This window comes from Dunckerocampus dactyliophorus, chromosome 1, assembly GCF_027744805.1.
Source record: "Dunckerocampus dactyliophorus isolate RoL2022-P2 chromosome 1, RoL_Ddac_1.1, whole genome shotgun sequence".
In the NCBI taxonomy this organism is placed as follows: domain Eukaryota; kingdom Metazoa; phylum Chordata; class Actinopteri; order Syngnathiformes; family Syngnathidae; genus Dunckerocampus; species Dunckerocampus dactyliophorus.
This window is the reverse complement of record NC_072819.1, coordinates 15,096,387-15,120,497: the sequence shown is the minus strand read 5'-3', so window position 1 is coordinate 15,120,497 and position 24,111 is coordinate 15,096,387. Positions and strand designations below refer to the sequence as shown.

General features: G+C 39.7%; 1 protein-coding gene across 1 annotated transcript; it reads left to right on the top strand.

Annotated features, from left to right (window-relative positions):
* The first annotated feature begins 13,109 nt into the window (after positions 1-13,109).
* Positions 13,110-23,261, top strand: gata5 (GATA binding protein 5). Its single transcript, XM_054783259.1, has 7 exons — positions 13,110-13,355; positions 13,556-14,201; positions 17,978-18,147; positions 20,290-20,418; positions 21,588-21,672; positions 21,780-21,910; positions 22,447-23,261. The coding sequence occupies exons 2-7, from the start codon at positions 13,619-13,621 to the stop codon at positions 22,567-22,569; spliced, it is 1,221 nt and encodes a 406-aa protein (XP_054639234.1). The 5' UTR covers positions 13,110-13,355; positions 13,556-13,618; the 3' UTR covers positions 22,570-23,261.
* The last annotated feature ends 850 nt before the right edge of the window (positions 23,262-24,111 follow it).

Here is a 24,111-nt window from a genome sequence, read left to right as displayed (position 1 = left end):
ACAGCGGTCGGTATGAAGGACCTGCGGAACCTCTCCTTCTTACACCGTGGGTGTAACAGTCTGGTGCTGAAGGAGCTGCTCAGGGAAACAACAGTGTCATGTAGCGGGTGAGAGGTGTTGTCCATGATGGATGTCAGCTTAGCCAACATCCTTCTCTCCCCCACTTCCTCCACGGAGTCCAGAGGACCGTCCAGGACAGAGCTCGCTCTCCTGATCAGTCTATTGATCCTGCTCCTGTCCCTGTCCGTGCTGCCCCCTCTCCAGCAGCCCACAGTGTAGAAGATGGCTGAGGCCACCACAGAGTCATAGAAGGTCCGTAAGAGAGTCCTGCACACACCAAAGGACCTCAGTCTCCTCAGCAGGTGGAGGCGACTCTGGCCCTTCTTGTAGAGGGCGTGGGTGTTGACGGACCAGTCCAGTTTGTTGTTAAGGTGAACACCCAGGAATTTGTAGCTGTCTACCAACTCTATGTCCGCTCCCTGGATGTTCACCGGTGTGAAGTGGGATGTTTTCCTCTGGAAGTTAATGATGAATGGAACATTTTTTAAGTTAAAGCATAGAAAACCTGTTTATGACTTTCTAAAATCCAATCTATATCATTATTAGAGTCCTGTAGACATGAAATAGTCACCTACACTCCTCTCAAGAATTTCATTGCATAGCAGAACTACCTGTTTTACTGTGCATATGACAATAAAACTCTTGAATCTTGAATCTTATTCCTTGTTTACACCAAATTGCCCAAGTGTAATGTGCAGTATCACTGCAGGAACACAAGAGATGGCCATGGCTTTAACCATTAGCAAGCTGGTGAGCTAGCTGGGGAAGAAGGACAAAGAAACCAAAAACTTACCAATTCCACACAGAATGGGAGGAGAACTTTTTTTCACTCATGTCATATCGGACATGCCATGGTTGACTCCATGCAGTGTGAATGCAATCTAATGTCATGTCTCAGTAATGGAACATCACTGATGCCTAGTGGCCAGAATACTACATATACCTTTGTCTTTCAATATTCTTTTACTAATAATACGGCATAGTCAACCACAATCGAGCGACTATTTATTAATGTACACATTTTTGAAAAACCCTAATATAGCGAGAAAGCAATATAATCAAACCGCCATATTGCAACGGACGACTATAATACGTTTTATTATTTGTATTATTAGTAGTATTATTCAGACCCTCTAGGGCAGTGGTCCCCAACCCCGGGCCGCGGCCCGGTACCGGGCCGTGGGTCATTTGGTACCGGGCCTCACAGAAAGAAAAAATAATTTCCATTATTGGCATTATTGGCATTATTGGCAAGTGGCATGGACAATGCATGTCCATTGTGCGTGTGCTAACTTTATCTCATGCCGCACAGATAGATTACTACTGTATTTTTACCATTTTTCTTTCACCTCATATTTGGTGTCAAATGCTGATACTATGTGGGAATGCATAAAGGTAAGTTTTGATGACTTATTGAGTGCTAATGTGCACATTTGTCTCAAGTTAATTCATGCTAGCACACTGCCTTTTACCACACACGTCAAACAGCCATGTAATAATCTCTCTGGAAAAACTTGGCTGGAACTTGAACTGGTGGATGGTTGATGTTATTCATGTCTTAGATTTAAACAAAACATAATAAATAAGATCAATTACATCGATATAATGTACGAACCCCCACCCCCGGTCCACCGTAGATTTGTGGGATCACAAGCCGGTCCGTGGGTCAAAAAAGGTTGGGGACCACTTGTCTAGGGGTATTCGCAAAACCAATTCAAAGGCCTCGCAACTTCAATGTTCAATCCCCGCACATTTTGCCCAATCGTCATTATTTCCCGCAATCGAATTTATCCCTGAGTAGCGCGTTAACGGGAACTCACCAATCAAATGTGTCCCTGCTTCGCCCACCCACGTCCTCACTTCCTTGTACACACTGACAGAGATGTGGACGTGTGATGATAATCTCTCATCGTCTCTCATTTACCAACAAAAATCACTGCCATTGATCGCGCTCAACGGTATGCAAATATGCAAATAAAACGTATTTTGTTAGATTTGTTGAAATCATCTGCTTTTTGGGGTTAGGGTTACAAACAATGCTTCAAACATTGGTAACAAATCTAAATATTGCATGTCATGTTTTGCTAGTATTTGTTGTAACATTACACCAGGATGCGAAGGCATGGTGGCAAGAGGGGGAAAGAGGGAAAGCTTGCAAGGACCGGCACGGCTCACAGATACAGGAGCAACAAAAATATAAAAGTACAAGAGCTTAAACTAAGGCTCACCGGAGCGCAGATGAAAATGCAGTGAACTGAAAGGAAGCAGTCCATGGAAACAAGCCAGATGAAAAGCAAAAGAATACAATGGAATTAACCATCCCTCCATCCATTTTCTATACCGCTTCTCCTCTTTAGGGTCGCGAGGGTATGCTGGAGCCTATCCCAGCTGACTTTGGGTGACAGGCGGGGTACACCCTGGACTGGTCGCCAGCCAATCACGGGGCACATATAGACAAACAACCATTCACACTCACATTCATACCTATGGACAATTTAGAGTCTCCAATCAACCTAACATGCATGTTTTTGGAATGTGGGAGGAAACCGGAGTACCCGGAGAAAACCCACACACGCACGGGGAGAACATGCAAACTCCACACAGAAATGTCCAAGGGAGACTGGAACCCAGGTCGATCTCCAGACTGTTACTGTGTTGGCCAACATGCTAACCACTAGACCACCGTGTGGCCCACGATGGAATTAACTTACAGTTCAAATCACCTCCAACCAACACTATGATCCAGCAACTAGCTGAATGGCTAAATAGTCCTTTGATACTCAATAGCAGAAGGTGCACTCCCAGCGCACTCAAAGAGAATGTTAAGCGCTAATGTGGTGCCAAAACAGGAAACAGATACACAGAGTACCAAACAGAAAATGAAAGTGAAAACATAAGAAAAACCAATCCAAGGTCCAAACTGTCACATGGAACATGAAAATTATTATTTTAATTTATTTCTTCATAGTTTGTTTCCAAACATTTTTATGTCTCCTTTTACTTTGGAAAAGTAAAAAAAAAAAAAAAAAAAAGAACTTCTCTTGAAAAACAAAAAGTCTCCAAACTTAATGATGAAGTATTTGAGCTTGGAGCCAACACAAATTCACCAGTGTGTGCGTTATCCATCCAGCTGCCAACAAGTTCAGCTTGTTACGACGCCAAAGTGAGAGGTGAACTTTATTCCCCACAGACAGCAGCAGGTGTGTCGTTTCCAATTCAACACACACACACACACACACTGCACACTTTTATTACTTTTACAAGGAACATTAACAAGTTCTCTTTGCTCACTGGGAAACACTGGCATATTTAAAGACACATTTGGTAGTCATTTAAAATAACACTTTGTTTGCAGCGACATAAAACCTGTTGCTTGTCATCAAAAGTAGAATGTTTAGTATTTCATGTGTTACAGTGGTTAACTTCTTTTTACACTTGTATGATACTTAAAACACTTCGTGCAACACTAAAGTCAAATCTTAGTGTTTTATCTTTAAGTTTTACGCATAGCAAGACTTATTTTTACACTTGTATTGCCCTGAAAGTCGTTATCTCAACACATCGGAAGTCGAAGCAAAATGTGTTCCACCTTTAAAGGTTTCACTTTAATGGCTCATCTCATTAGATTGTGTACATGTACCTAATGAAGGGTCCAAATGAAGTGTGTTTTTTTATTTACTCAAAGCAGTGGTTAACTTATTTTTTACACTTAACACACATAAAAAATGTTAAAATGCTTGTGCCATTAACAATGGTTTCGGGATGGGGACAGTTTGACCCTGAAAAAGATAATTTCTATTTCCACTGTTTACCAAGTTGATCACCATTTTCAAATAGATATTCACTATATTGCATAATCAGTATTTGACAGCTCAACATGAGCCAAAAATTGTATTTGCATTTTTAAATTCCAGCCAAATGTATAATATTTCAGTTTTTTTGGTGTGGCTTTGCTTTCATCCAGTAAAAGTATGCATTAAAATGGAATTTAAGATTACAATAAATCCAGTGGGATACATTATGGTTGTCTGCCATTCATTTCTAGTTCAGCCTGCTCTTTTTTTTCCAATTTTCAGTAATATGGTGAGAAAATCTGACCTGATTTGTTGTGTAATTTATGTCTTAAATTAATTAAATTCATTCGTGCAATGCTCAACCAACAACCATCATCATTGTGAAATCCTACTAAATTCTCATGAGAAGCAGCTCAGTACTCTCTATGAGTATTTCTCAGGCGTGTGTGTGTGCGTGTGTGCGTGTGTGTGTGTGCGTGTATATGCGTGTGTGTGTAGTCCAGCATCTCCAGTAGTAGAAGCAGCCCCAGCAGCCCAGATAGGACGTGACAGGCTGAAATGAAACACACAGATAGGAGCATGGAAGCCCAGGCAGACAGAAGCCAGTCTCCCATAGGTGCTGGAGATTAGGCTGACTCCTACTTCACATTCCCCAGCCGTGCAACACCAAGGGGCAGGCTGGTTTGGAACCCTTCAAATTCGCTCCACTCAGAAGAGGAGGCCATTCTGGATAAAAGTGCAGCGTATAGGAAGCCGATGTACAGCAGGAAGCCAGCCCTTCCTCGCTGTGCAGCACCATTTAAGACAGGGGTGTTCAAAGGGTGGCCTGGAATGCACATGTCCAACTGTTGAAGGTTTCAGTACTTATTTGCACAACTTGCTCTTTCCTAACAAGGAGCTGACGGGCCAAACTCACAACATGACCTATGAATGGAGCAATAAATGTCCTGGATCAATTAAATTCAATTAAAGAGTCCTCTACATCATGCTGTTCACACTGTGACATCATGAGACCAAGATGACACCTAACAATTAATCAACAGTATCTCGTCTCCGGCTGTGTCTAAATCCGGGGTCTGCAGCCTACTAGTCCGATTTGTGGGCTGCATGACGTCATCGCGCCGTGCAAAGGCTGCCCAAATCAGAAAGTCTGCAAAGGCTCCTCCAAATGTGTCCTCCTTCTCCATTGAATGGAAGTCTGCATCCAAACCATCCTTCGTGGGCCATCATATCCCAAGATTCTTTGCACGCTTCCGTCCAGCCTTTAAAAAATGTCAACATGAATCAATGCGCCTAGGAAAGAAGTTACGGTAATGTTTGAAATCATCCAAATAAGAAAAAATACTGTACGTATTACATGTTGTCATGAATGTACCTGTTAATGCATGGTCACAACATCTAAATAAAACGATAAAGTGTTAGAGGTTTATTTTAGAGGGCTTTATCGTCGAAATAGGTGTTTCCCATGACGTCCATTGTTAGCTCGCTCATACTAACTCGTTTTCTGTCTTTAGAACGCACGGATAATGGAAAGAAATATGTATTCATGTTTCACATAAGCATTGTGGATGATGTGCAAAAATTAACATTCCAATTCTCCCGGGATCGTTGAAATGATTTTATTTCGATTCCGAGATTCGATGAAGACGCCGGTGATCACCAGCGAAAAAGGAACGACTAAAAAGTAATTTCATAAAAAAAGAGCGGTCAGCTCAGTGCTAAATTTGCAACACAATGATACCATGCAAAGGAGGGTGCACGATCAATATGATTAATGTTCACACGTTAATGGTGTAGAAATAACACAGTGCCTCGTCTTTGATGTGCTACATCGTACTTCCTCTAAGCAGTCAGAATCAAGGAAGTCAAAGAATAATGGTGTCTGTCTCATGCCAATGTAACGCAGGGTTTCAGGATGCTAGCTGATGTGGAAGTTGGGTGTAAAAAGACAGACTACGGCTAGGCAAGTTTTTTGGCGTAGTAAGTCTCTGTTAGCAACAGTCAACTCACAAAATACTCTTCCGGCCTTCAATATAAGAGCGGTTTCAGCTATATCCTGTGTACCTTTGTTCACAAAATAAGGGTTTCATAAAAAATGCTGACACTGAACAATGAAGCAGCAAACAAAGTATACTACTTTTCAAAAGTAAACATCTTTTGTGAAAGTGTACTCCTGTAATGAGAAACATGATAACATTTATATTGAAGTTGAATGCTTTGATATTTATATGCTGTAAAAATAGTCCTGTAAGAAATTCATAGTAAAGTTGATAAAAACTTCATATCATGAAGCAATTCATAGGGAAGTTCAGACATTTGATCCCAAAAGACCTCTGGTTAGCTGGAGAAATTTCGGCCCACTTTTATCTGCAGAATTGTTGTAATTCAGCTACATTGGAGGGTTTTCGAGCATGAACCGCCTTTTCAAGGTCATGCCACAGCATCGTAATAGGATTCAGGTCAGGACTTTGACTAGGCCACTCCAAAGTCTTCATTTTGTGTTTTGGCTCATTCTTCTGCTGCAGAACCCAAGTTGGTTTCAGCTTGAGGTCACAAACAGATGGCCCAACATTCTCCTTCAGGATTTTTGGAAAAACAGCAGAATTCATGGTTCCATTTATCACAGCAAGTCTTCCAGGTCCTGAAGCAGCAAAACAGCCCCAGACCATCACACTACCACCACCATATTTTACTGTCGGTATGATGTTCTTTTTCTGAAATGCAGCATTACCTTTATGCCAGATTTAATGGGACACGCACTTTCCAAAAAGTTCAGCTTTTGTCTTGTCAGACCACAGAGTATTTTCCCAAAGGTTTTGGGACGAGCCTTAATGTTGTTTTTGTTCAGCAGTGGTTTCGTCTTGGAACTCTGCCATGCAGGCCGTTTTTGCCCAGTGTCTTTCTTATGGTGGATTCATGAACACCGACCTTAACTGAGATGTGTGCTTTGGATGTTTCTGTGGGGTCTTTGTGGATGAGTCATCGCTGCGCTGTGGCTGGGGTAATTTTGGTTGGTCGGCCACTCCTGCTAAGGTTCACCACTGTTCCATGTTTTCGCCATTTGTGGATATTGGCTCTCACTGTGGTTGGCTGGAGTCCCAAAGCTTTAGAAATGGCTTTATAAGCTTCTCCAGACTGATAGATCTCAATTACTTTCTTTCGGGGAGGGGGAAACAGAGGGGGCAATCAATTTTTCACACAGGGCCATGTTAATTGACTAAAATTTATATTTGGGGGCAAAAACCTCTTCACACCATTTTTTAAACACATTTAAAAAAAAATGTGTTGTTGCTGATCAGACTGAACAAAGTAGCCTAAAAGTAATAAATAAATAAACTACCTATTACGTAGATGATGGAGGATTTATGTACCCAAACTCACCAGGAGGTGATCAGACGTTTACAACAAAGCCTTAAACTTTTCCTGGAGAAGGAAAGGCTGCATGTACTCCATATACAAACAAACAATAAGAATACAAATGTTTTTCATCCATCCATCCATCTTCTGTGCCGCTTATCCTCATTAGGGTCGCGGGTACGCTGCAGCCTATCCCAGCTGACTTCGGGCGAGAGGCGGGGTACTCCCTGGACTGGTCGCCAGCCAATCGCAGGGCACATATAGACAAACAACCATTCAATCCAATCCAATCCACTTTATTTATATAGCACATTTTATAAACACTGTTTCCAAAGTGCTGCACAGACTAGCAAAACCATTAATAATAAGTAAATAAAGGAATGTAAATGTAAATACTACTGAGGGGCCAGCCCATTCAAAGCTTTAAAAACAAACAATAAAATCTTAAAATCAATTCTAAAGCGCACAGGCAACCAGTGCAGGGAAGCTAAAATTGGGGTAATATGCTCCCTCTTTTTGGTTGCTGTTAAAAGCCGTGCTGCAGAGTTCTGGACTAACTGTAAGCGAGAGAGTAATTTATGGCTTATTCCAGAGTAAAGCACATTACAGTAGTCCAGACGTGACGAGATAAAAGCGTGCATGGCTTGTTCGAAATGTTGCAATGATAAAAATGATTTGACTTTGGATAAAAGCCGAATATGATAAAAACAAGATTTTGCAACGGCATTGATTTGTTTATTAAGTTTAAAATCACTATCAATGATGACGCCAAGGCTGGTGGCTGGTGGAGATGCCATGCTTTCTAAAAATTGTGCTAAGTGGGATTAGGTACAGAACAAATAGGATGGGCCCCAGGATTGATCCCTGGGGGACTCCACATTCAAGGGGGGCAGTAGATGAGGTGGAGTCACCAAGTCCCACAGTAAGGCATCTCCCTGACAAGTAAGACCTAAACCAATCAAGGGCCGTCCCCCTGACACCCACAGTTTTCCAAGCGAGATAAAAGAATAGTGTGGTCCACTGTGTCAAAGGCAGCAGTCAGGTCTAAAAGCACTAAAATGGATGAACCACCATAATCAGTCATTAAAAACAGGTCATTAAAAACCTAAAAGTGCAGACTCAGTGCTATGAAAGGCCCTGTAACCTGACTGGAAGGTGTCTAAAATCCCATTTTCATCTAAAAAAGGCTGCATCTGTGCAAGAACACTTCTTTCTAAAGTCTTTGAGATAAAAGGTAGTTTAGAAATGGGACGATAATTTGATAAAATCGAAGGATCAAGACCTGTTTTTTTAAGCAAAGGTTCAACAGCAGCCTTTTTACAAAAGGAAGGAACAATACCAGAGGACAGGCTGCTGTTGATGATATCACAAACATAGGGGCCAATAGTTTCCCACACCTCCCTAAAAAAGCGAGGGGGGAGTGGGTCGATGGGAGAGGAAGAAGGCTTAAGACCATCAACTACCTTGGTAATGAAGGCCAGCGACACAGGTTCAAACTGATTAAAAACTTTAGAGCACTGTGTCACTGTAGACAAATTAATAGAGGGGGGTGATATACTGGCTCGTATAGACACTTCACACTCACATTCATACCTATGGACAATTTAGAGTCTCCAATTAACCTAAAATGCATGTTTTTGGAATGTGGGAGGAACATGGGGAGAACATGCAAACTCTACACAGAAATGTCCAATCAGAGAATACAAATGTTTTTCAGTTTGTAAAAAAAATAAATAAATTATTGAGTCAAGCATCTGAAAACGTTTTTTTTTTGTTTGTTTGTTTTTCCAAAATGAATTGGTTATCGTCTTAATGAGCAACCTGTATTAACATAAAAAAACTCACAAAGGAGTCAGTGCCTCACCAGCCATGAACCTCATCGCACGTCACTGCTACATATTGTGTGCTTTTCTCAGAAAATTATTTGCTTTGAAAAACTGCAATCTATCCATCCATCCATTTACTGTGCCGCTTATCCTCACGAGGGTCGCAGAAGGAAAATGAAATGCTTTGAATGGTTAATTTTGATTGACATGATATTTTTTCTCACCTGGCCTTATCACCACTACCATTATCTTAAAAATAGCATGATAACCTCTGTTACAACTCTGTGACACACATTTCCCCCCTAGAGGGTCTCCGTGTTACCAGGTGTGAGTGTGTGTGACAGCAAGAAAAGCTCTGGTGAGAAGAAATAAGAACTCTCAAAAACATATTTTTTCCAGAATTTTCCCCCAGGGAAATCTGACCATCTGTCTTGGCAAATTGCACAACTTCGGGGCGACTGTAAAGAATGCCACACACACACTCATACAAACACGTGTGTGAGTGCAGACTGATGGCAACCATGCATGAGCTTGTGCTGTCTGTCTACATCTAGCATCACTCCATCGCAGGCGAAGAAGAAGACAAACAAGAGTGAACACAGTCATCTGCCATCACGTAAAGAGGAGAAATGAAGAGGGAATCGGTCTGCTTAGATAGCAGCTATCTGACTTCTTTTTTTAAAAACTTCTTTAGCGTCTTATCCAACAATATGGCCGCTGTTCCAGCTTGTCACTGCTGAATGATCAGTGTGGGTTTGGCCTTGACACTTGCTGTATTGTTGTTTACAATTAACTCATCAGCTCTATTAATGCTGGCAAAGCTGTTTTCTTCTTGCAGCTATTACAGCATTGGTTCTCTTGCTGCTGTGTTGTGCAATACACGTTTTTTTAGCGTCTTCTCCATCAATATGGCCGCGATTCCCGTAAGTCACTGCTAATGGGTCATGGTGGGTTTGACTTAGGCTGGCTGGAGGTGATAACGCCAGTGATGAATGAAGACCAGTGAGGATTTTATCAGGAGGGATCATTGCATCAATTTGCAATAATGACGAAGAAGGAAGGAGGGGCAGAAAGAGAAATAAAACAGCTTTAAAACATGACAGCACACACATGCAGCACCAGCGTGTTCTTTGATAGACAATAAATACTTTTGGAAAATTCCTAACTTATCTTTCAGGCATGTAAATTGGCGATAGAGGAGCCATTCCATTGCATTCCTGCCCAAAAGAATGCAGCAGTTAAAGGACACCTTTAAGCGGGAGATCAAAAGGCCTTTTGGGACCAAAAGATTTTCGCCACATTTTGCGGACCACAGCCTCTTATTGACATAACCACGGACTGACCGGGGGGAGACCAATGAGCAAGAAGCATGATGGAGCGTCTAAATGAGGCTGCGGTGGAACGAGTCCTCACCCGTCACCTCATTCGTATGTTGGCTATCTGACTCCTATAGTGAGAGACGTGCGCTAAAGCCGCTTGTTGGCCTTTTGGCAGGGGCTGATGCAAGACGTGCAAGTAGAGTTTATGGACAAAGTTGAACCATTCGGAGTTTCTAGAGAAATATTGGGCTTTAAAATTTTCCGTCAGCTGTTCACCAACCGAACAGTCGGAATTTGAGCTAAAGTTTCAAGAAAAACGTAGTTCTTGAGGTTTCATCTAAATCAGCAGTGTATAAACTTTTTTTTGTTAAACATGCTTAAGTCAATCCAACGTGTCAAGATATGCAAAGTAGATAAGTAGATGCTGCAATCAACGCCTCTACTCAATTAACCGTTGAGTAGAGGCGTTGATTGCAGGTTTCTCTCATTAGCACTGAATCCAAAAGCATTCAGGGCTGTGGCTGTCGGTAACCTCCTGATATAGTTTTCCATTAACTCCACAAGACGGCGGTAGCTCCATTTAAAAAGTCATGAGTTGTCAGCCTCCTAGTAGCTTTATCTACCTCTACATGCTCTTTAAAATGTCGCTGTACTCAGCTTTTGGTGTGAAACTCATGCGTGTTGAACTTGCTGTAACTGCCAAGTAAGGGAGCAACATTTACATTTTTTTGTTGTATTTATCACATTGAGCTAGTAACTTTTAACAGTACTACTAGACCAAAAAATTAAAATAAAAAAATACACAATTTTTTCTTTGTTGTTACTTTGTGGGTGAGCATTTTTCATATATATTTCTACAAAGTAATATTGCATTTATTTGATTATTATTTCAGTACACAGTAAGAAAGCATAAGTAACATTTTAAACCTGTAGGGGGAACTCTGGAGCAAAAAATAAATAAATACAAGCTGTTACTTTGATGAATCATTCACTATTATTATATTATTATTTATATATTGTATTCGTTTTATTTATGTTAACGTAGCAATATGAATTTATAAATAACAACACTTGAACTGAATTTGTTTAATTTGATAGAATGTTTCTTTGTTTTATAATCTTCCTCTTATTTCCAGGTTTTGTTTATATTAATTTCCATCGATCCATCCATCCATTTTCGTCCGCTTATTCGGGTCCTGGCCGCGGGGTCAGTAGTCTCAGTAGGGAAGTCCAGACTTCCCGGTCCCCGGCCACCTCTTCGAGTTCCATTCCATTCCTGTTTATATTGATTCAGTAAAACATAAATGCAAAAGAAATAGCCGTTATTCATGGTTCCATTTATCACAGCAAGTCTTTATTCATATAAATGCCTCTTAAACCACCAAACTGATCGCTTTATTGCATTGACTCACTTCTCACACCTTCGATGTATGCCTGCAGCTTGACGTTCACATAGATACTGACGTATAGTTTGCTTCATTTTGAAAAAAATATGACAAAAATCAACACCAAAATGGTGGCCAATCGCGCGTTAGTTAAAATGCTGCAAATAAATTACATTTCGCAGCATCACCTTCAGTGTTGGGCCAACGTTTCACAAGTAAGTATGAAGTGTTGCACCATTAGAAAGAAGACTGCAGTCTGCACAACACTAACGTGAGGCTTAATTAGAAGACTCCAGACGAGACAATGTTATTAGTCTGAGGGAGTACCCTCAAAAAAGATGTTTTTAAAAAGTTTGAAAGTATTTTAACTTAAATATTTTAACATATATATATAATGAAACATGTAAAACATTTACAAGCATTTGCTGGGTCTTTAAATCTGCATGTTGTCTTTTTTCTTCTTGACCCACCACTTTTCGTTTGAATAAGTAATAAACGTTAATATTTCTGTTATCAACACAAGTGTTCGTTACACATTTTTCTAATTGCTTGGCCCACTTTTGGATTTATTCTTGTCAGAGTAAGTAATAAATGTTAATATTGTGTTGGAAATTAAGACATGTAAATCGAAACGACTCTTATTTTATATGTATTTAAATATTGATCATTTCATAATAATTGCATTTATCTACATATGGATCTGTCTATCTAGTTAGGGAATGACTAAATAATTTAGCGATGATTAATTAATTAGTAGCCTATTAAAAGCAGTCCAATGGTGTTAATGAGTATAATAACTATAGTCAGTCATTATACTGTAATACTATAGTTCTTTTAAAGATGAATTTGGCCTATATAGATTTTTTTTTAAATAACATAGCAATATAGAACATGTATGAATTATGTTTTAATCCCAATCCATTTTAGTCGGATTTAAATTTTGTCCTATATGGCTCTCTAAATCTCTAAATAGTTCGATAGTTAAATAAAGACATAAAAAATAAAAGTTTGGAAAACGTTAGTGTAAATTTAAAAATATCCTCCATATGCTCCTAATTTTATCATCATTAAAATGCCTATCGTGCATAATAAGAATAATAATAATAATAAAATTAATCCAGTTAAATTCAGGATTCAAATTGTTCTTTTTTTTTTTGTAAAACTTGTTTTTGTTACAGGCGCAACCACCCACGTCCAGTGCATGTATGCATGGGCCCTCATCCTGCTGCACCATGCAGCACAGCACCTTACAAGTCCCCCCTCCCTCACCCCCTCCTTTGGGCCTACCTCCCTGCTGGGTCACGTGTTCCTGCTCTGGATACAAAATTTCCAGTGGGAGAGAGCGTCTACACACACTCCTATCAGCAATTATCAGCGACGGTCCCTCCACTATCTACCGTATCTCCACAAGGAAGGAGTGGTGGGGAGGGGGACACGGCTTTAAATCTGGACTAACTGCTTTAAAGGACTAAAACTTCTATTTCTTATTTTTGCTTTTGGAGTTTGTGGTGCAGAACTTTCCTCATAATCATCCTTCCTTCTTCTAAACCTTTTTCAAGGGTGATATTTGGACTCCTCCAGGACTTTTTAAAATCACCTCACTGGCCTTATCTGGTGAGATAATACACTAATGCTTCTCATGTATGCTTCCTTGTGTTATCATTAATGTTTTATTCTGTGTGTGTGTGTGTGTGCGCGCGCGCGCGCGCTCTATGCGGAGTTCACTGCCTCCAGGATATCTGAACTTCAATTAAGTGCAATTTAATCAAGCATAGTAATTTTTAACATGCATCAATTGTGTCTTCCACATGCAGGATGCAGGGGTTCCTTGTGGACTCGCCAAAAAACTGCATTTTAATAATAACGATCAGAGGAAAATGTATCAAAGCCTCACTTTGTCCTCCAGCCAGTCCCCTTACACGCACGACACCGGGAGTTACATGCACCCTTCGGCCAACTCCGCCGTCTACGTCCCCACGACGAGAGTCCCGGCCATGCTGCCAACCCTCCCCTACTTGCAGACCTGCGACTCGCCTCTCCAGTCCCACAGCCTCGGTGCTCATCACCACCACCACCATCACCACCACCACAGCTGGTCCCAGAATGCCTGCACCGACGCCCCGTCGTTCACCACACCCGCCAGCCCTCACCCTCCACACGGCTTCTCCTACTCGCACAGCCCGCCGCCGCCGCCGCCTCCTCCGCCACCGACTCTCAGCACCAACGCGGGCCGGGATACAGCTTACCAGAGCCCACTTATGCTCGGCAACAGCGCCCGGGCCGCGGAGCAGCTCGGTGGTGCCCTTGTGCGCTCGGTGGCCGGTGGGTCTTACACCGCGCCGTACGCCTACATGAGCCCGGAGATGGCGACCTCCTCCTGGACGCCGGGACCATTCGAGAGCGGGGTGATGAGCCTGCAAGGCCGCCAAGGAGGCATGTCTGCACGGCGTTCCAGTCTCGGTAAGCCCGCTCTCACGTGCACCATTTCTGCTACTTAATACAAAAACACATATGTACAGTAACAACACAATATTATCAATAATTATACACTTAATTTAATAATACCCCAATAAAAAGTGACCAATATGCAAAAATATTCAGATTGAATTTTTTTATAGTGATGTTATTATTTCACAATAAACATTATTTATTCTTGTCATACTTTATTTGTAATTTTATCGACTTTATTTGTATTTATTAATCTATACTATATACTATATACTAGTATGTTATTTATACAATAGTGTACATGTAGTTAAAGTTGTCTGTCACAGCATCTAAATACAATAACTGTATTAAAAAATGTAATAATACCCAGTTTTCATTATATGACATGCATGTACATTATAAATTTATGCCTATAATATATTGTACCAGAGCCCGCTTGTGCGGGCTTATTATCATTGTCATTTCTAATATTTTTGCCCATCTCCTGTAGGCAAATATGTGACCAAAATATTAGAAACAGCTCTCACTATGATGAAGTTCAGTACTAAAACACTTTCACTTAAAATATCTGTAGTATTAAACATTATTTAAAACAATTAATCAAAGTCATTATATCATCATTATAAAATCATTAAAATATTAGATTCCGTAGGAGTAACAATATTAATTATTGATTTTAAAAATATACTATTATATATTGTGTTTAATATTATTTGTATATATTTTTCATTCTGGCTCAGGTTATTGGCCAATGTGTTACTTTTAGTGGCTGTTTGTCATTATATTTATTCCATTCAACATGAGAGTTATCATTATTAGTTTGTTTTTGTTCATATAAAATATAATTTTGTTTAAATATAAAATGTATATTTTTCATTATGCAGACCACCCTCTTATGTTCCCATGTTGGAAGTGATGACCTAACAAGTCAGCAGCCGGATTTAATCCAAGTGTTTTAAAACAATCCAAACCATTTTGGATCAAGACAATACACATTCTTCCAGAGAGAGAAAAAGGCCTGCAAGTTAATTAAACTTGCAATTAAAATGTTAATCTAATCCCCTGAGCAACAGTGCAGTGTTTAGAGCGAAGGCCTCAATACACACACAAGATACAAGAGCACCATTGTCGCCCCCAGCCATCAGGAACAGTTATCACCTCCACTGTGATCAAGCGCTTAGTTTACAATGTCACGAGAATGCATGCACAAGTTGGGTTTCAAATAGTAACTGCTGTCAGTATTGTTTATACCTAATTAAACAGGGGTGGTATTCTGGCTTCCTCCCACATTCTAAAAACAGGCAAGGTAGGTTAATTGGACACTCTAATTGGAGTACCCCGCCTCTCATCTGAAAAGACAAGAACAAGCAGTACAGAAAATGGATGGATGTATGTGCATGCAAGTGTTGATATAACACTTCAAAAGGACCACTAAATGCAGAAACAATGCATACATAGGGCACTAAAATCCAAAATGTAACTACTAGTTAACTACTCATGCCAGACTAAAATACCTCTAATAAAATAGTGACTTGGCTGAATGAGGTCAGTATAAATTGAGAAATACACCAACACAAATGCAAATCAAAACAATTTAGAGGGGATAAAACACCCTAAATTTGTGTTTCTAAAAGAAACACAAATGAAGCCATTTTGGAGGGGATGAAACACATAAATTACTGTTCCACTGCTACCCGTTTAGTCATCTATTCAGTTAAAAACCTTATCCTGCAATCTACTGTGAGCCTATACCATCGAAAAGTGACATAAGGGACATCCTATTGTGAATTTTAAGAAATACAATTCATAAGTAACTGGATTCATGACCATGTATGTCCATAATGAAGAAACTGTATTTAGCTGACCTAGGTGGGTAGATAGGTATGATATGTGCTGTATATAGTCATATATCTGATCCATAAACAAAAAAATGTAGTTTACCTATCTTCCAACTAGATAGGTATGACATCTAGCCAACTGTCTGATCCATAATAAAGAACATTTACATTCTGACAAGATAGGTATCGTATCCATCCATCCAAAGATACCTGATCTAAGAAATTGGATTTTATGAACCTTCTGACTCGATGGGTATGAAATCAGTTCTCAAGGTCTGCTCAAATGAAACTGTCACTATTGGAGAAAGTGATGTTATTGTATGTGTACAGAACCAGTCAAAGGTGTCATTCAATAGCATGAGAAATTGTCTCCAAACCTTTGACTACTGTGCATCACAGTACATCCTATCAATGTTCAAAGCTATGACATATACATTTAACACTATAAAATGTAGACACGTGCACATGGGCATCCACCCTCTCTTTTCAGATGAGGAATTAGGTAGGTACAATTTATGCCAGGAGTCCGTCGTGTGTCGGATATGTGATGGATACAAGAGACCCCTGGATCTTTTCAGGGTGATAACAGCCCTCCTGTCTCCACACTGCAGGTTTTGATCTCTCTTCATCACGTTACTCAGTCAAGGAGAGGGTGTCAGTTTAAATTCCACCTCAGCTATTCATCACAGACGAGACCCGAACCAGACCACTCCCCCCCAACCACCATGATGCGTTTAATGGGCGCGACAAACAACTGCGATTGGCAAAAGCTTAGCAAACCCTGTACACAAGAGGCAACGAGTGGCTGTGTCCTGCTACACCCGCGAGCGACGCGTTCACATCCAGAGCGAATAATAGGCCTACGAGTCTCCCACGGTTTTGACTGGCTGTCAGATGTGGAGGGAATTTGGAGGTATCAAAGTAGTTCAGAGGAGGAAAAGCGGCCGGTGTTGATCGAGTACTCTTGCTAGTACCGGATCTTGCTATTATTGAAGATAAACTTATATAAATGTCCGTGTAAATTACTTAATTAAAACGTACCCATTATGTTTGCTCTGGCGTTAATGAGCTCCCATGCCGCTGCTTTTTCATTATATCTCGATATTCTTTTTTTAGAAATGTCAAATAGCTCCAGGAAATCTGACAATGCAATTATTACTTTCTCCTACGTGTTTACCTGCGAGAGCTGATTGATTTGCATCTTGTACGCTCATTGGTCGATCAATGAAACTCCCGCCGATTGGTCCTGGTCTAGGTGACATTTTTCAAATTCTGGGCTCGCTTGTCGCCTCCCGTGTGTGGCGCCCATGTGGCGCCTGTTTATAGAATTTATAATGGTTGTTGCTCAGCATAGTTCGTAGAGTCAAATTATTTATTCAGCAAACCCCCCTACACACACACCAAAAAACAAAACCAAAAAAACCGTCTTCCTTTGCAACTGAAGGGCTACCTAGCACGGCAGAGAAAGGCCAGGGGGACACAGTAGGAACAGGAAGTTAGACAGACGCACATTGAGGAAGTTATTCCCCCCAAAAAATTACATTTAATTTAATATTTTCATATGCATCCTTGTCAGAAAACAACTAATTTAATTACATTTGATTTAATTTAATGTAATTTTCATGTCATTTAATTACATTTTCCATACACATCAGTGTCACAAAACAATCATGTAATTAGATGTAATTACATTTTGGATGCATGTATCCTTGTCAGAAAATAAAAAAATAATAATAATTTCATGTATCTGTGTGAGAAAATAATTAATATGATTTAATTTAATGTGAAAAAAGGGTTCTTGGTGGGATGTTTCAATGCATCTTACAGTGTGCTATCCATGGGTTCAATTGTAAATTGGCTTGAGGGATTATAATCAGTATAATCAGTTACATTATTTTTATTTATTATTATTTTTGTGTTTCTTTAAAAGTGTTTAATTTCTGTACTCAGACCTGGTGGAGGACATGCCCACCGAGGGTAGGGAGTGTGTCAACTGCGGCTCCATCTCTACACCGCTGTGGCGCAGAGACGGTACGGGACACTACCTGTGCAACGCCTGTGGCCTCTACCACAAGATGAATGGCATCAATAGGCCGCTCATCAAACCACAGAAGAGGCTGGTAAGACCAAGAGATTATTTTTTTTCCAACATACCGTAAAAGTAGATTTATGTGGTGTTGTCTTACAGGTATGTTTGAGCAGCATGATGTTTTATTGCCTAGGATGTGTGTGAGCCCTAACACTGGACTTGTTAGGATTGTGTGCAAATGAAGGAATACCTTCCAATATAAAGATGGAGACAAAAAAGTACTAAATGCAGTCAAAAGGTTAAGGCAATGTGCACTGTAGTTTTAGTATTTACATTGTTTTATTTATAGTATGTGACATTATGGTCCAGCTATGCAGATTTTTCCTCCTTAGAGCCTTTAATTTATTGTTTGCAATTCAAAATAGTACAGTGGAACCTCGATTTCTGTCATGAATCCGTTTCATTGGGTCTGTCTAAAACCGAGTCGTACGAAAACTTATATACTGTAATAAACTTAAACTTAAATAATGTAAATCCAATTAATCCATTCCAAACACTCAAAAATGTTAACAAAAACACTTTTAACACAAAACAATTGTAGTATTACATACAGAACAAAATTTCAAATGCATATAAATGACGACTGGAAGGGATAAAAACATTTAACGTTACTTTTACCTTAATTTGAAGACGAGTGGCAAGGGACGAGGGGAGGAGAGAGCCACTCGGATGACACCTTTGCATTTTGCTATGGGATATTTTTTTATGCAATTGCTTCTCACCTTTTTTTTTTAATCAAAGTGCTGGTACTTGCAACTTTCTTTGGCTCCATGGTGGGTTATTTTGTAGCTTTATCAAGCCCAAAAAACATAGACTACAGAGTCACCGGTGATAGAAAGTCATAAATGGGCGACTGAGCTGGGGGACAATGACTTCCGGTTCCGGTTTCCAGTTGAGAGCATTCTAAGGCACGTTTTGTAATAAAGTCATGTCATGAAAACAGCTGGACTAACGGCGTCTATTAATAACACGACAAGACTGTGCCACCAATGCCTGGTATTCTTTGTTGGGCACTCTCTTTCGTGGAATGATACGGCAGCAAACAAATTAGTCTGTGTAACATTCTTATTTAAGTTTGCCAACTGAATTAGCCTTACTGACTACCGTAGTATTGAGTAACCTGAGTATCATGATATTTTGTGTTTAGTGCGTGATCCAAGTTGGCTGAATAAACAAGCAATTTTGGGAATAGTCCGTCCACATCTTTATTAATACCAGAAGAGTCAACATGTCAAAGGGTAAAATACAACAGTTCGTTACGCACAATACTGTATGACAACCGAGACAATATTCGAGAACCGAGGTCAAATTTTGGCAAAAACTGAGGCGTTCAAAGGTTCCACTGTATATGGAACTTCGGGCGTAAAAGTGTGTCCCAATAATATAGTATACTGTATAAAGTGGCATTCTGAAAATATGCATTTAATCTGTATACAGTGAATATTGTATGTATACAATATATTTTTCACAAATAAAATAATGGGTTTAAATACACAGGCAGATGTCACTATTATTGTTAGTATTATTAGTAGTAGTAGTAGTAGTATTTTTTCATTAGTTATTATTAGTTATTTATTAGTTATTTTTTCATTTTCAATAGTAATAATTAAATTAATTTTGGAGGTTAATAAGGTATCTTACAGTACAGTAACGGAAAAAATGTTTCCCATAAGAAATAATGCAAAAGCAATTAATCCCTTCCAGCATTGAACACTGTGTACTATTAATTTAAATTACGTAAAGATGCAAACTTGTTCAAATCAGCTTGTATGCCTTTACAAAAACACCACCGTGGTGAGTGTGGTGTCAAGGCTTCACGGCTGCTTATTTCCCACCAGCTTGCTTCTACAGAGCAGCTGTGCTCGTCCTGCAGTGACCTTGCCCTTGGACGAGATGTTTGTGAGCAATGTGGGTACTCAAACACAACCAGTGCGCAGCAAAATAATCATTATTTATGTTGCTGTGTAAAAGCCTGTCCAACTAATGACTCAATAGCTATTTTCACATTGAAGCCGTGCTGCAATCATTCATCATTGTTTTACGTTACCAGTCTTGCACTGACATCCTGTGATTCTTTCTTTCCCCCCAAAGTTCAAGGCAATCTCTGTCTTTTGGGTCTGAGCCAAAAACAAAAAAACAGTCCAACAGTTTTTGTTTTTTTTTGCTTTTACAGCAAACCACGTCCCGCAGAGTTGGCCTATGCTGCACAAACTGTCACACTAGCACCACCACGCTGTGGAGACGCAACGCTGAGGGAGAACCGGTGTGTAACGCCTGTGGTCTCTACATGAAGCTGCACGGGGTACGTAACAAGACTTATGAGTTAAACAATTCACATATTCACTCAAGAGTCCAGAATCCATAGTTAAGCTCTCTTGCCTTACACAAGAAAGGTGCCTGGTTTGAATCCTGCTTTGGGACTTTTCTGTAGAACTTTATGCTGCTATCAGGTTCTCTGGTTATGGAGTCCTCGTGTTTCCCACCCATTCATTCACCCCAACAGTAAAAAAAACAGTTGAATCCTTGGTGCTCAGTCAGTTTGGTTGTTGAATAACTTGGAATTTGAGTAGAAATGTTCAAGAAATTAAGGTCCAAAATATGAACAATAATCCCTGAAGAAACTGAGGCAAGACCAAACAAAGTGTCCAATCTCTTCATTCACAGCAGTTGTTTGAAAGAGTTGAATGATTCAGATACTCACACTAAAGTCGAACAAGAGTGAGGAATCTGTAATTAGGTTCTTTTGTTACAACAAGAAAGGTAGCTGGTTTTCTGTCGAGCTTCTAGGTTCTCCGGTTATGGAGTCCTCCGGTTTCCCATCCATTCATTCATACCCACAGTCAAAAACAGCTGGACCATTGGTACTCAGTCAGTTTGGTTGATGAATGACTCAGAATTTGACCACAAATTTCAAAGACAATAAATTCCGAAATTTGAACAAGAATCCCTAAAGAAACTGTTGCAAAACAGGACAAAGTGTTTGAGTCCAGTATTATTATTCACAGCAGTTGTTTGAACGAGTCGAACACTTCAGATATTCACACAAAAATTGACCGACAGTCCGGAATCTGTATTGCTTGACAAAAAGAAGGGTGGCCGGTTTGAATCCTGCATTGGGACTTTTTGGGGGAATTGTGAATCGCTATTAGGAACCCCGGTTTTCGAGTTCTCCAGGTTTACCATCCATCCATCCATCCAATCCAATTGGATACTCAGCTGGTTTGGTTGTCGAACAACTTGTAATTTGACCAAAGATTTCTGAAACAATATGGTCCAAAATTTGAACAACACAGGGGCAGAGTCCAAGTCAAGAAAAGTCAGAAAAAGCACTACTTAATAAAAAAAAAAAATCCCAAACCCGAGGACCCAACAGCTGAAATAATAGGGGACCTTTAAAATGCATTATTTACAACTTGTATGACTTCTCTTTGCACTTGAGTCAAGTAATGAGGGTTTGTCTTCTCTGTTCAGGTGCCTAGACCTCTGGCCATGAAGAAAGAGAGTATACAGACCAGGAAGCGCAAACCTAAGATGCCTAAGAACAAGTCAGCTTCAGGTGTGGTGAAACAAGCGCACTCTGAACCAAATAGTACTAAATACAATGACAATGATATGTAATGATATTACAAGCAAACATGCTTATTTTGATTTTATTGTTTTTAGGGCCACCCATCGCCTCTGACAGCAGCTCGCCATCGTCTCTCTCCGTGTCAGAGCATGCCTCCACCATCAAGAGTGAACCCAGCTTGACCCCTTCACCCTACGCTGGACAGACCGTCACATCTGCCTCTCAGGTAGCCTCATAACATTTCAACAGTCCTTTATTACAGAGTCAACTCTTCCCTTTCCACTTTCTCATGCACTCCTAAACATTATTAAAGCTACAAAAATAATTGCTATATAGTCTCCAATATATTTAGGCACTTTTGTAAGCTGACAAATGTTTTGATAATACGCTTAGCTGTCCAAAATAACATTGGTATACATCGCTACCTCTGCATGTGCATTAAAATGTTTCTAATGAGCTGTGAACTCCTCACTCATCATAGTAACTCTGACTGATCAGTTTGCTCCTTACCGCTATTACAACATTGGTTCTGTTGCTGCTGTGTTGTGCAATATACTTGTTCATAAATGACTGAAAGAGAGCTACATTTTCCCTCTCCACTTTCTCAAGCACTCCAAGTCATTATTAAAATCAACTTGTTTTATATAACGACTTTTCACACTTCGGAAAATAACAGCCTCTCTCCAGTTATTGCCTGCTTCCAATTAACGATAGTTTTTAACAATTGTAATAATTTTTTTCTTTGATCTCTGTCCTCTGCAGTCGGCTAGCCAGTTGAACACAACGATATCTTCAGCACACGTGGACATTAAATACGAGGATTATGTTTTTACGCCAACGTCCATGGCCACACAGACCTCCTGGTGCACTCTTTCCCAAGCATGAGTCACCATCATCCTTACTGCGCCGCCTGAACACACTTCATGGACACCCAAGTGGGAGGGCATATAGCGGACCTGTCACTTAAAGACTTTATTAATTGATGAGGAGTTGGACGCGGGGACGACACAAGCTAACTACCTATTTTGCAGCAAGCAAAAGCACCAATGCAAAAAAAAAACATGCACATTCATTCATTTTAAGCATCTTTTTGTTGTGTTTTTGTTGAAAAGAACACAATGAGAACATGTTACTGTCCCTGCAGAAAATACCTTTTTTTTGTTGATGAGCACACCTCATCGGCAACACGTAGATGATTAACTTTTATGGACGCATTATTTATGTTAAGATAAGGGCAGTTAAAAGTCGCCGTGATGTGTTTGTGGGGCGGCCATGTTGCCGAGTGACCTCCACGCTGAGGTTATGTGAGCAATTGTTCAGTTAGATATGGCGGTTGTAAATTGGAATGGCCGATTTTCAGTTGACGCTTGCTGTGTGAAAGTGCAATGGCTAATTTTGTTGCTTTTTTTTTATTCAGAGTGAAATAATTATAATTGTCTTCTAATTTTATTGTCTATATTTTGTTAATAATAGTTGGTCATTATTTTTAAAGGAAAAAAAAGACTATTTTCTTTTTCTTTGGAATCTGATTTACTATCTATTATTCATTTGATGGATGAGAAATGGATGAATGTAATAAAGAGGAAATCCCACCAACGTACATGCTATACGTGCATGAGATGTCATCTTCATGTCCGCCCCAAAAAATAGTAGGTGATCCTAAAAAAGGTTTGTGGTGCACTGAAACAAACACGCAAAACAAATTAATAAAATCAAATCCTTCAACAACATAGGCAAAAGATTTTTAGCATCAAACAGCTGGTTAGAACATATTTTTAAGAATATTTTTTAAACATGCAATTTTAATTTGAATTACAATTGAAATGTAAAGTGCCAAAAAAATTGTTTTCTTGCTAAACACAGTGCATGATACTAATGCATACCAAAGTAATAACATCTGGGATTATAATTGGTATAATTTCGAAAATATAATTAAAATGAATACCAATAATAATGAATAATATGAATAATAATAAGCTTTTCAAGTAAAAAAAAACAATCATAAAAAACTAAATTGTAGTGCTCTAGTGGTTGATTAAATGTTTAGCATTTTTATAAATTTTATAGATCCATTCGTAAGTATCAGGGATATTATTTAGTTGTTTAGCTGTGTATTATAAATCCATTAATATTTTATATCTGTATATATCTACTGTATATAATACATTGTACAACATTGCATATTCCTTTGACCAAACATAGATCCTATTCTAGTTCATTAGTCAGTGCATAGTATGTTTGAATGCAGCAAGAGGAGCATCATCATTACACGTGTGTGTATGTCTGTGTGTGTGCGTGCACGCCAAGTGATCGTACAAAGGTTGTGTTCCAACTGTGTTTTATGGCATAGCGCCAGCAACAAGGTCGCTTTACTGCCAACACAGCGACATGCAGGCGACACAACGCCAACAACGCCACCCTGCTTTA